The sequence below is a fragment of the Oxyura jamaicensis genome, chromosome 10 (genome assembly GCF_011077185.1).
Source record: "Oxyura jamaicensis isolate SHBP4307 breed ruddy duck chromosome 10, BPBGC_Ojam_1.0, whole genome shotgun sequence".
Taxonomy (NCBI): Eukaryota; Metazoa; Chordata; class Aves; order Anseriformes; family Anatidae; genus Oxyura; species Oxyura jamaicensis.
This window is the reverse complement of record NC_048902.1, coordinates 20612168-20625360: the sequence shown is the minus strand read 5'-3', so window position 1 is coordinate 20625360 and position 13193 is coordinate 20612168. Positions and strand designations below refer to the sequence as shown.

Sequence of the window (13193 nt, the reverse complement as noted above, 5' to 3'; positions counted from 1 at the left end):
CAGCTCAGGGCCTCTCCCGCAAGTGTTTACGTGCTCGGTTCGGATAAAGGTTTGGGATCAGAAGGCAGGGCTAAAGCCAGGTTCTCCATGCCAGGGCCTCCCTCCGTACCCGGTGGCTGAGCGGCTCCCTGCCTGCCGGTAGCTCGGTTGATTCCTAGCCCTTAGGAAATGCTTCGTGGTGGAAAAGGAGGCCAGGGTAAAGAGCCCGGCCAAACGAGCCCGTTGAAAGACCAATTTCCCGAGAAGGAAAAGCACTTCTAAATCAGCCGGGGAACTGGGGCAAAGGATGAAGTAGCTTGGATTTTAACCCTGGTTTGCTGCTCAGAAAGCGTCCGGTGGGCTGAACTCAGGCTCACTTAAACCACAGACTCCAGCCAAATTCTTCATTTTAGTCCAAATTAACTAAATAACATTACCTTGTCCACTTAAAGAGAAAAAAAAAAAAAATCCAAAGAAATCATGACAATAAGCTGTTTGGTGTCCCGGGTAACCTTCAGTTCTTAAACGGTGCTTTACAATATATCAAAACAGACAATTTTTTGAATGTTCCCATAAAACATATCAACAATATAAGCAGTTAAAATTAAGCTGTGCAGAGAGTGCTGCGACGTCAGATGCCAGGGCGATAAAGACGTGCAAGACAGAAGGTCTGCAACCGAGTGTGTTTGTTCTCAGATGTGCACAAGTTCCTCTGTCTCCGTAGGTGGAAAAAAAAAAAAAAAAAAAAAAAAAAAAAAAAGGCTAAAATAGCTCCGTGCTGGTTACCTGATCAAGTGGCAGGAGCCAGGAGTCTAATCAGCCTCAGAGATCACAAACCTCAGCGAGTGGAGGTAGCGATGCGGCCTCAGGAATAACTTCCCTGCTGTCCAGCCAGGCACCAGCACGCAGTCTCCTGCACGCTGCCCCTCATCCATGCCTCCATCCTCACCTCACTGGTGGCTGCTTCACCCGGGGAGGACTCCCAGAAGGTAGCCCCACAGCTCCCGCTGCAGACACTCACACCTTTATTCCAGCTTACTTCAATCCATGTTGTGCGTTAGGCTGTTAGGGGAGGAAAGGTGTGCCTGTTGGATGAAGCATTTTCTGGAAATAGTCAGAATCGCATTTTACATTAACCCAGAGGAATTTGGTGGACCTAAAATCCGGCCAACTGCCCTGCTGAATTGGCAAGTTGCAGTTTTCTGTAGCTTCTACCCAAGGTGTAAAAGTTAGATCAGCAGACAGTGAGTGTGGTGAAAAACACTTTGAAAACCATTGAATTATAGTGGTTGGTATGGAAGACTAGAGTCCGAGATAAATTAAGACTAAACTGAAGAGCTCAGACAGCAAACAGGTTTGTGTTAGGCACGGAGTCCAGAGGTGAGAACCAACGAGGGGCTCCAGCCAAAAATCACCCTGGAAACTTTTTCCAGGGAGAGTCGTATCGTGTACATCGCGTGCCTGTTGAGTCTGACCCTCCTTCATATCTGCAATATCTGCACTGTTCATCAGTAAAACCTCAGCTGAAGAGCAGGGTGGTGATGCTCTTAGCTTTGCTCCTAGTGGTAACTGTGGTGTTTGTGGCTTCGGGCCGCCGTGCAGCGGGTGCAAGGCCCCGGTAGAGCGGGGTTTGCACAACGTACAGGGAGTGCAGCAGAACAGCATGTTCCAACAGATAAATGTCCCGCATTGTTTACAGCTCGGCACAAAGCTTTTATTTCTTCATGTGAATAAAATGAAGTGCATTGAACAGCTTTTTGAAGGCCTGTCTCCAACTGAGTAAGAAATCTGGCTTGGCTGCGCTGCTCCGAGATCAAACCGCATTCGCTCATCTGCTGTGTAAGGTGTGGGCAGGGGGGGCATGCAAAGGGCTGCAGGATCCGCAGGGGTCATGGCAGTGTAGAACGTAGTGCTACATTTTCAGTGTAGTTTTCCTGCAAATAAGTTCACCTCAAGAGCACCAGAGAACTTCCCAAATTCAGAAGTTAAACAGACAGCTAAGAAAAACAATTAGAATAATTCGTGTAAAGTTTACAGAGCTTAAATCACATCTTGCAGATAGAGCCAGATTCCTTTCCAGTTACACATATACACAGGGTAAATAAGCTTTGCAGTTATTAGCAATTATCTCTGAAGTGATTATTTTCACAGACAGGAACGGAACTATCCAAATCAGGTTAGAATACATCAGTGCCATAGTTATATTAGTTTCCTCTTTTAATGAAATAAAACTGTTGAATAAACAATTATGTTCCAGTGCTTATAAATATTAATATAAATCTTGGTCAGCTTTCAGAAGGAAGTTCGCTTTCAAAAGACTTACTTGTCCCACAATATCTTTTACGAGCCATTGTGTTGTCACTCAAAAGTGCATCTAGTATACCTTGAGAGAGGTAATGATACGCGGAACAAGTTATAGACCCGTATGATTATCAAGGAGCTTGGTAACATTCCATAGCAGTCATCGGCATCCCGTGCACCTCCTGTAAGGTATCAGGGAAAACCAACGTGACAGCCTCATCGGAAGCGTCCCCGAAGCCCTCAGGACCTCTCCTGGAGGAGAAGCGATGCCCTGCGGCGGGCTGCTTGCACCATGGAGCCCAGCCCTGGGCGAGCCACAAACACTTTTCTGTGCGAGAGGGACCAGAAGGCAGGGAGGGACAGAGGTGTCCCCAGCCACAGGGTGCGCTCTTGCATGGAGGTTTACTCCCCAGGGCTCACCTGAGCACCGCAGTTGGACAAAAAGAGCTATTCTGGAGGAGCGTCCGCATGGAGAGATCCCTTAGGATAACGCTTTCCGGATAATATATCAAAAATAGCTACTTCAGTAAAATGTAAAGTGTAGGCACGCGCTGGTCTCCCTCAGCCCCACATCGGGGAGGCACTTGGGGTTAGGGCAAGGACTCGGATATCTGAGTTTTAGCCTCCTGGATGCCAGCACCTGCAAGGTGAGGGTCCTGGGCTCAGCGCTCGGGACGCGGCGCACAGCGCGTTCCCCTCCCTGCCGTCGGGGTCTGCTTCAGGACCAAGCCACCAGCAGGGACACTCGTACCCCCGGCGCTCCCCCCTGCCCTTGCCTCCCCACGTCCTCCATAAGGCAGAACCGATGAATGCCTATTGCTTTGCAAAGTATTAGCACTTATCTCCCTTTTGCAGGAAACGTTAAGATTATTTAAAATATTTCTGGTGCTGAAAGACCAACTTGATTAAAAGCATTGCATAATCTGTTCCCAGCTTTAGAGCCCTATGTACAGAAACCAGTGCAATATGTTTCGCTCTCGAGAAACCGTGAATAAACATTTTCTCGTAGAGCGTATGCAGATAAACTCCTCGTTCATCCCATCCACGTGCCGTGTAGGCTCTGCCCTGCGGAGCAGCACGGACGCCACCTAGACCCGAAGCCTAGTGCCCGTGTGGCTTGTCTTTGTGCCCGGGCTCGGGCATGAAGCGGAGGGACGCGGAGCAGAGCCCGATGACGGCCAGGCTGATGGCCATGCAGGTGCCCATGGGCACCAGGGTCTGCAGGGCGGAGGGCAGCAGCGAGGTGGCCAGCAGCCGCTCGTGGCGCTCGCTCATGTCCATCGCGATGGCTTCCATCTGGAAGTGCGTGCCCAGGATCCCGCACACGTGGAAAACCTGGTGGCTGTGCCCTGCAAGGAAGCCAAAAGCGCTGGAGAAACTCCCCCAGGTTTCATTCGAACACAACCACGGGCTCGGCAGACCTCCTGGCGTCACGTTTTTAAGCATTTATTCTGCTTAACGAGCCAGCGGCGCCAGCCCGGCCGGCCGGCACTCACCGATGTAGTCGAAGTGTCCTGGCGCGAGCCTCTCCGGCAGGTGGGTGGCGAAGATGAAGCAGGTGAGGAAGGCGAAGGCGGTGTGCTTGTAGTGCAGCGCGACCGCGGGCTCGGCGCAGCTCCGCGCGGCGCACAGGTAGAACTGAGCAGGAGGGCAGCAGGGGAAAGAGGGAGAGCAACACGTTCCGAAACATCCAACACCTTCCTCAACATCCCCCCAGCTGCCCCGTGCCTCCCGTGCCCCCCCCCCTCCCCAGCAAAATGCCCACCCCGCGCCGGTGACCCGGCGACTCGCAGCCTTCCAAGAATGCCTCGCTTCGACCGGCGCAGGAAAAAATAACCAAATCTCTTTTCCTGCAGGAGTCTGCTTGCCTTTTTTTTTTAAAATAAATAAAGGTTGACATATTTTCCCGAGTATCCTCAGGGCGAGACGAAGCGGCTGATCTTTCCAACCCCCCCCCAGCAAGCAAACGTGCGGGCGCCGTGAACGCCGCCCGCGGGAGCATTCGACGTACCCTGTAGAAGAGGGGAACGCTGTCGAAGAGGTAGGGGTACACGAAGGCCAGCGTGCGGGACGCCTTGCTGAGCCGCGGCCGCTCCACCTCCAGGAACCTGCGGGCGAGCAGAGCGGGCGTTTGGCACCGCACGGCCGGGCAGAGCCGGCTGCTGCAGGCGCCGTTTGTCCCCGTTCCTGAACCGCACCTGGTTTACAGCGGGGCGCGCGGCGCCCTCACCCTGTGCTAAAAAAAATCACAAACCAGAGGGAAACGACCGCTCTGCCTGCCTCCCTCCAGCTGTAGATACGGTTTAGGATGCGCCAGGAAGCAGCTTGGAAAACAATGGGTTTTGCACCATCTTTGCATGCCTGCTTTTGCTTCCTTTCCCACTGCTCATTCGCTGTTGCCCATCGGCTGCCGGGAGCAGGGCTTGTTGTTAAACAGCTCCCGCCCCTCCGCTTTCTAACTGAGTTGTTACTCTCGGTTTTTAATCCAGGCTTTCAGGGTGCAGAAATTGCGGGAGTACAACCTCTGCTTTGGACGGCATCGCAGGTACTGCGGCGCCCCGGCTGCGCTGGTGGCTGTTTGCCAAGCGTCATTTCAGAGAGTGCGTGGAGAAAGTTACTGAAAGCAGAAAGTAAGCTCACTTGCAATTACTTTTTTATGAAATCCCGCTTATAATGGAGCAAGAAGCCTGCTGGTTACATTCATAGCGTACATGAGGAGGAAAGCGTACGTCTGGATGGGGAATCATATTCTGCATTGTGTTCCACAGGAAATTAATGCTGCTGAGACGCTGGAATAGCTGAAATCATGAAGTAACGGGAGACTTAGATCCCCCACAAAGAAACATTATTAAAACCGGAGGAAGGGCAGCAGGGTCGCAAGCCAGGTGCCGAGTCCCCAGCTCGGATGCAACTGAGGGCAAAAAGCCCAGGAGAGCCACGGAGAGGCAAGGGGCAGGCACTGGGATGCTCCTGAGCACAACCCGTGGGCAGCTCAAGCCCAGCAAAGACGGCTGGTGGCTCGCTCAGCCCTCGGAGGGAGATGTCCGACCGGTGCCGAGATGCCCCCTTCTCCGTTTTCACCTATTTCTGCACTACCCCGTGTTTTCCTGCTGTGCTTTCCCCTCCTGGCACTGCTCTCCTCTTGCCCGTTTCCACGCCATCTCCTTCGGCCAGGTCCGGGGCCGAGGGGGCCGCGGGTGCCGGCGGAGCCCCCGGGCGCAGTGCCAGGCGGCGGGGAGGGGGACACACTGCCCCATTCAGCCAGCGCGGCGCGGCTCAGGCGGGCTCTGTTCTCCCCGTGAAAAGCCCATCCAGGTTTTTCTGCTTTCCTGCGCACGTCGGCGGGGAAATGCCAAGCCCACGGGCATGAAAGGAACCTTTTGTGGGGCTGCTCATCCCGCAGGGCGGGGAACGCGGGCGGGCTTTGCTTCAGCGCTGCCAGGGGAGGCAGCGTCATGCAGAGGGCAGGCGCCCTCATTGCACTCCATCTGCGTGGGTTTCCCCCGCTTGGTGATGCCGTGCTCCTAGGGCAGAGGCTAGGGGCTCGATTTTGGGTCCGTTCCCTGCTGACACCCTGCCTCAGGGTACCCCAGCACTGCCCCTGTTGCCTTTTGCTGATTTTTTGAGCTGGCATTTGAGGGATTTTCTCCTTCTTTAACAAAAACCACCAGGTCCCTAGGACCAAGAGCTGTGTGGTTGAGACAGAACTGTACTTAAAGTTTCCTAGCTGAAAGATGCTGGCAATTACATCTCCGGGTGAAGAATTAAAATAAATCCTGGTTAATCTGGAGCTGATCTCGGGCTGCTGATATTTCCTGGTGGTAGGCACCAGGGTTAGCGCATGGTCAGCGAGCTTCCTGTGCTAAGCCCCTCTAATGAGACCATTAAGAGACGCCCAGAAATGAGAGGGGGGAAAGAGAGGAAAAGAAGAAATGCGGACAAAACACTCAGCTGCAGCTGGCACGATCCACACTAGCACCAAACCCTCTGTCCCGTGGGGATACCCGGGTAACCGCAGCCCCAGGGTGGGCAAATCCTTCTGTTCCCGGCACAACAGCAGCCAGAATCACGGGACCCACAGGGAACACCAGGAGTGCTTTGCACGCCCTTCGAGGAGGTACCGGCCATGGATGAACCGGAACCGAAGCGCGGCCAGGGACCTAGCACAGCTGGAAACCATCTGAGTTCTTCGAATATTTTTTAAGAGTTATTCAAAACAAATTGTCCGAGTCGGCTCAGCAGCAAAAATACCACCCGCGTAACGCTGCCCGTGCTCCAAAAACAACGCAGCCGGCTGCGGGAGGTTGGGGTCCCTCCTCGGCAGGTGGGTGTCACACAGACACATCCCCACGCGCGCACGGAGCTCGTCCTCAAAACGCGGCACGTGCTCGCGGTGCAGAGCCGCCCTGCTCGCAGGTGAAGGCAGAAAACACCTGATGGCAGCCCCCGCACGGCTGGAGCTGCGCCTCCTCCTGCCTCCCCCGCGAAAACCCCTCTGGAACTTCCCCCAATTAACGCTGCTCCGGTTGCTTTCATTTCTGTTCGCCAACAGCACGGAGCAAAAATCCTCTTCCTCCCCTGCCTGAGCGCAAGGCTCGAGTTGTTACAAGAGAGCCAGCAGTTCAAAAGCTTCATTAGCAGCACTAATTAACGATTGTGCTGTCGTGATCGCGGCAGATTAAGCAGAAGGCACCGTACCTGGAATAGCAGGACAGGCTGGTGCTCACCACGGTGTTGAACACGGCGATGGGGACGTAGCAGTGGTGGAAGGTGCTGCTGACCCACTCGTCCGGGAAAACGTACGCCGAATACGCCAGCGCAGAACCTGGAAAGGGAAAACGCACCCGGGGGGTGCTGCTGCTGCTGCTCCCCCCGCTCCCACAGGTTACCGGCTTCCCTGCCACCACTGGTCTCTGACGTGTTTTTTTTTTCCCTTGTTCTCTTTACCTGGAGCACCGCAGAGGGCCGCACCACCAGGGCTCTGCCCCGAGGACAGCCGGGGATTAAAGCCAGCCCCAAACCCTTCTTTACGGCGGTGCCACGGGTGCTCCGGGCCCCCCCGTGCTCTGTGATCGCCGCAGCATTTTGTGTGGCACAGATCCACGTCGGACCTTTCCCAAAGTGCAGAAAGGTGCTGGGCGGCACCGCGCCGTCCCCATCCCATCACCAGCCCCAGCTTCACCTGGCACCAAGCCCCAAGCCCCCATTTCTTCGGCTTTCGGGCCAGATGTGCTCTCCAAAACCACCCACGCCCCACCGAAATCCTCGTGGGCTTGCTGCCCCCCGGGGCGAAAGCACCGCCCTTACCCAAGCTGTACATGCTGAGCGCTGCGTAATCGAAGAAGTAGCAGATGTGCCGGGCGCGGGTGGACATGGGGCTGAAGGTGTGGGCGCAGCTGGAGGCCAGGGGGTAGATGCAGCAGGTCAGCAGGTAGGCGAGGAGGGGCCAGGCGTGGGGGTCCTCCGGGCCCCCCGGCCCCCGCAGCCTCCCCACCAGGGTCCACACGAAGTACCTGCGGGCGGAGGCGGTGAGCATCGCGCCCGGCGCGCCCCTGCCCGACCTCCCCCCGGCGGCACGTACCAGGCGGGCACGAAGTGAGTCCAGATGTTGAGCGTTTCGTTGGTCATCTGGAAGACGCTGAGGAGGCAGTCGGCCGCCGAGCTCCGCGGGGGGCGGTACCCGCAGAGGATGCCCTGCTCCTGGTAGCCCTAGCAAGGCAAGGAGCCGTCCTGAATCCTCCCCGGAGAGCAGGACGGGCAGTCAAGGCGCCGGGGTTCGGGATCCGTGCCCGACGGCCACCCTGGCGCGCCGCTGCCACTTGTCACCTCCCCAAATCCCACCCGGCCTCGGGCTTAGGGACGAGGAGCTCCGCGCTGACCTTAGGCACTTGGTTGATGCTGAGCAGCCGGGGTAACTTGAGGCTCAGCATCGCGCGGTCGGGACGGCAGCTCCGAGTGACGGCGTCGGCTCGGGGTCCTCACACCCTGCCTGGACACATCGCTGCCTGGCCAGGCACCGCGTGGCACTGGGGAGGTAAAAGGACGGGGATGGGGCTGCCCTGTGGCGGCCAAGGCGATGTCCCCGCGCTCCGGGCGAGTGGACTGGGGGACAAAAGGAGACGTGGTCCCAAACCCCACGGTGCCAAACACTTCTCTGGGGGGGTTCCATGGTGTGGATGCTGGGGCTGGGAGATGACATCCATCCCTGCAGATGGAATCCCCCCTGGCAGCCAGCCTGGGGCTTTGTGTGGGGACCCCCCCCCCCCATTCCACCCATACCTGGGAGGGTTGGGGGGCACAGAGCAGGGACAGATCACCCCGGGGATGTAGGGGGATGCCCGGACTAGTGCCCCCCCCTGCTCCCCACTGAACACCCCAGGGGCACGGAGCAACCACAGCATCTCCAGCACTTACCCACTGATGGCCCCGGCAGTGCCGCTGCTCCCGTCTCCGCCTCCACCCCTGGGCTGTGAAACGAAGGTGAAAAAAGGTCAATTTCGGGCAAAGAGCAGCACTGAGGCTGCAAGCAGCACCCACACTCTTTGTTCCCCTTGCGCCCGTGCCTCTGCTCCCTCCACGTAACTTCAGCTTCACCAAGTGGAGCCAGTGGCAGCTCCAGCACAGAGCCCCTGCGGGGTCCTGGTCCGAGCCCCTTGCTGCCCTTCCCCACCCCTGGCACTGCCCTTCCCCACCCCTGGCACTGCCCTTCCCCACCCCTGGCACTGCCCACCAGCTTCCCCAGCCCGCACCCTGCCTCTGTGCATCCCACGGGCGTGAGGAACACCGTGGCATGTGCAGGGGGTGCCCGGGGAGGGCAGCGGCTGGGAGGTGGTTAACAGAAGGGAAAAAATTAACGAGGCAAGAGAGCAATAAACCTGCCACAGAATGAAGTTGGAAATGCCTTTAGTTAAAGATTAGACTTCAGCCGGGACCTTCTCGGCTGCTGCGGGACCAGCAGTGCCCCAAAGCAGCCCCCAGGTCCCCGGGTGTCCCCAGCGGCTCCTCGCCCCTCTCGCTGCTTATTTGCATTCCCCACCAGTAACGGCCGGCCTGGCACAGAGCTCTGCCTGTTCCTGTCCCCGTGGCACGTCCGATATAAACACAAATGAGGGCGACAATGGGACGGAACAAAAATACTTTCTGTTATCTGGGCGAAGGCGCGGGAGCCGTGCGAGCTATGCGGCGAGGTTGGCGCCCAGGCACGCCGCGGCTCCGCGGACCAGCGGGGTCACAGGGTGCAAACCGGGGGACAGGGACAGGGACAGGGACAGGGACAGGGGTCCCCAAAGCGTCTGCACCCCGGATGGAAGGAGAAGCCCAGAGCAGGCGTGGTGGCACACCAGAGATGAGGAGGTGAGCGCAAGGCGCCCGAGAGCCTTCCTCTCAGCGCACGGAGCAGCACCCACCACGCTCACAAGTTCTCCAAGCTGGGAGCAGAAGGGGTGCTGCAGACAGGCCTGCGGGGTGACAGTGACCTTGGCAAACCGAGGAAGTGATGGAGGAACGTGGGTTCCCGGGACGGGGACTTGGCCTCCGGCAGCTGGGCTGCTCCCTGCCGTCCCCGCGGGGGCCCTCGCCCTCCGCCCGCAGCTCCTGTGCCAGCCCCAACCACGAGCCTGTGTTTTTAAGAGCAAAATGAGTCACCCGAAATCCAGGCTGCTCGAGCAGCCCGGGCACACCCTGCAGTCCCATTTCTTCCTGCTGCCTCGGCTGGCGGTTTTCGGTGTGGGCAGCATTGTCCCTGCAGGGTGGGCAGGGGCATGGCAGCGGCCGGCGGGACGGCTGCGCGTTGAGCCGCGACCTCTGTGAGTGGCGGCTTTCCAAGCAGCGGGTTACAAACCCTGGAGGCTCACCCAGCTCGCTGCAAACACACCCTCCTCCTCCTCCTCCTCCTCCTCCTCCTCCTCCTCCTCCTCCTCCTGCTTGTCTTCCTCCTGCTCCTCCTCCTCATCCCCACGGCCACGCACAAGCCCTGTACCCGTCCCTGTCACCGCATCCGCTCCGCACGCGCGTGAGCCCAGAGCCCAGCAGGACGCAGCCGTGTATTTCGGTGGAGGGAAAGATATTTTAGCTGTTAATTATTAACTTTTACGGCTTTCTTATGGCCGCACGGGAGAGGGACCGGTTGAGCTGTAAAACAAGCGCCCGGGCTCCTTGGGGTGCTGCTCCCCGGGGTGAGCATCACGGGCCGTGCCGCCGCTGGCTGGCGTCGGCTGCTCCGGCACGGAGACAAGCGAGCAAGTTCAAGCACACGCACGAGCTCAAGACTTTCCCAACCCGCTGTGTCTCAGGCACGTGCGTGAGCTCCTTGCAGCCCTGGCACTCCCATCCCTCCTCGTCCGGCTCGTAAAACGCTTCGGGATGAAACCTGCACGAACTGCAGCCACGAGCAGCGACAAGGCGCCTCCCCGGCGGCACCACTGCCCGCCGCTCCTTCCCACCTCCAGCCGCGCCAGCAGCTCCCGGCCAGCCCCTCGCACCCCACATCACACCAACCCCAGCTTCTCCCCGGGCTGGAAAACCCCCCCACGGCCTGGGCGCAGGAGCAGAGCCGGCAGCAAGGAGCTGCCAAAAGCTGCCGGAGGCAGGGAAAGAGGAGCGAGCGTGCCCGTACTTACGGCGCTGCTGCCGGCAGCGGGCTGGGCGCTGTGCGAGCGCCGGAGCTGTTACTCATCTGTGTACAAACACAGCCCGCATGGCTGGGCCGGGCAGGCTCGCGGCGAGGGAGGCGAGGCAGGAAGGGCCGGGGAGCTCTGCCAAGAGCCGGGCTCGCAGCAGGCACCGGCGGGACGGGGACGGGGACGGGAGGGTCCCACCCGGGGACGGTCCCCGCTGGGCGCAGGGAAGGACGTGCGGAGGTCAGCCCGGGCGGCTGCGCGCCGCGATTAGGAGCGAATTAATTCTGGCTCGTGTCTTGGTGGAACAGGAAAAAAAAAAAAAAAAAAAAGGAAAGAAACAACAAAACAGAACCGGAAATCGCTGCGGCCAAACTCTGTCGGATTGCGCTCGGGATCGGCTTCAGTGAGGCTGTGAGGAAGCAGAATAAGGGCAGGAAAAAATATTAACTCACAGGCTTCTCCGTGCATCTTCGGCTCCCAGGGCCCTTCAGCACCGGAAAACACCAGAAACTTGCTTAACTGTCTCCCGGGAGACTGTAAAAGTTGAAACCGTCACGGGGATGGGGAGGGAGGTGCTACCCAGGAGAGGATCCTCGGCCCACGCCGCGCAGCGTCGCTGCCCTGACGGCTCCGTCCCCGCAGCCGCGTGCAGAGCCCGGCGCGTTTCCCCTTCCCTTCCTTAAAACCTCTTTTTTTTTTTTTTCCGGCGTCCCGGGCGGCCGTGAGCGATGTTTCAGTGTCTGAGCGGGGGGTGGGTTGAGGGCTGTGAACTGCTGCGTGGCCGTGGCTGGAAGCAGCCGGCAGAACCGCAGCCAGGCTGCATCAGGCTGAGAGCCCGGGGAGAAGGGCTCGCGGTGGTGTCAATGGGGCCGGCGTGCACCAGCCCTTCCCAAACCTGGGCAAGGAATTCCTCCCACGGAGGTGAGTCTGTGCCGGTGGAAACCGGCGCTGGGGAGCTGGACCCAGGCAGCTCTGGCTTTAGGAACCTCCTTGCACTTGGATTAACAACGTAACGCCGTCCCCAAACAGCGCGGGGGAGGCTGGAGCGGGGACGGTGAAGCCCACGCAATGTTTTTCCGCCCTTGCTGGCGAAGCAGCACGTTTGGATTTGCTTTGGGAGCACGGGGAGGATGCGGCCGTGGCCGGGCTGGGCGCACGCACGTCTGCCTCCAGCTGCGGAGCCCCCAGGGGACACCGGTGACGCCGTCACTGCCGCACCGCCCAGGGCCACCGTCCCCAAGGGGCCCAGCACAGCGGCGCGCAGCCGCCCCCCGTCCGCCTCCCGCTTTTGGCATTTAGCGAGGGTTTTAAACCATTTCCTGCGCTTCTGCCCTCTTTTCTCCTCCAAACCATTTCCTGGATGTTCCTCTGAGGTGTCCCCAGCCCGCAGGGACCCTGCGCCCACGCCGCCTTCAGGGACAGCCCGTGGGGCATGCAGGGGTTGGGACATCTTGGGGGGAGATGCCCCCACCTCGCGGTGCCCCCGGACTCCCCAGGTGCCCAAACCCAGCCTCTCCCAGGCTGCACCGTGCTGCCCAGCAAGGACCGGGCTGGAGATTTCTCCTACTCACCCCCTGCCTGCCCGGGGCGAAGCCGCAGCCGGTCAAATGAGCCGGAAAGGATGAAGTCCGCTGCCGCGCGGGGATAAACCCAGGGAAAAAAAAACAACTTGAAAACGACTCCTGGTTGTTTTCATACGGCCGCCGACACGAAGCTATGGAGCCGTCCAGTCCCGTGCCCTGCTAATTAGCGCTGGCAGCGAGGAGCTGTCAGCTGCCAGCCCTTCCACCTCGCATCTCTGCCTTACGGCGCTGCCTGGGGAGGTTTCGGCCGGGAACTTTGACCCCGCGCCGGGCACCCCGCGCAGCGATGGCACCGGCCCCGCCAGCTCCCTGCTTCCCAGCCCCGCAGGATTTCGGTCCCAGCCCCGTGCCCGCCCCGCAGCCCAGCCTGGTGGTCCCAGATCCGGTGGGTTTAGCCCTGCCGTGCCCAGCAGGGCTGTGGCAACACAGCGAAGCCTTCCGGCAACTGGTGCGGCCAGTTGGAACCAGTGGAAACTCGCCAGCTGTAAAAGGGGTTTTATGAGCTTCGGGCAGAACCCGGCTGTAATTTTTTGTGGCTAGATGGGAAGGGAGCTGGAACACGGCCGTGCTAGCAGGGCAGGCTGGGGATCTGCAACACAGCCGCGGGCACAAATCAGCTGCTGCTTTCCCCTGGTCCTGGGGTCAGACCAGCAGGACAAGGAGCGTGCGGGGGGAAAGTTACAGGGAGCACGGCACAAAGCAGGGGGTGGGG

The 13193-nt window shown here is 59.1% G+C and overlaps 1 protein-coding gene across 1 annotated transcript; it reads right to left on the bottom strand.

Moving 5' to 3' along the window:
- Positions 1-2757: 2757 nt before the first annotated feature.
- PAQR5 (progestin and adipoQ receptor family member 5) lies at positions 2758-11704 on the bottom strand. Its single transcript, XM_035335657.1, has 9 exons — positions 11351-11704; positions 8695-8747; positions 8160-8306; positions 7862-7989; positions 7588-7793; positions 6979-7105; positions 4292-4388; positions 3777-3918; positions 2758-3629 (listed from the first exon to the last, which is right to left on the bottom strand). The coding sequence occupies exons 3-9, from the start codon at positions 8208-8210 to the stop codon at positions 3382-3384; spliced, it is 999 nt and encodes a 332-aa protein (XP_035191548.1). The 5' UTR covers positions 8211-8306; positions 8695-8747; positions 11351-11704; the 3' UTR covers positions 2758-3381.
- Between the last annotated feature and the right edge of the window lie 1489 nt (positions 11705-13193).

Coding starts and splice junctions, on each gene's coding strand:
- PAQR5 (XM_035335657.1), bottom strand. CDS start 8,210: ATGCTGAGCCTCAAGTTACCCCGGCTGCTCAGCATCAACCAAGTGCCT. Junction 7,794..7,861: donor ACTCACTTCGTGCCCGCCTG/GTACGTGCCGCC, acceptor CTCCGCCCGCAG/GTACTTCGTGTGGACCCTGG. Junction 3,919..4,291: donor GCGTTCCCCTCTTCTACAGG/GTACGTCGAATG, acceptor CCTCCTGCTCAG/TTCTACCTGTGCGCCGCGCG.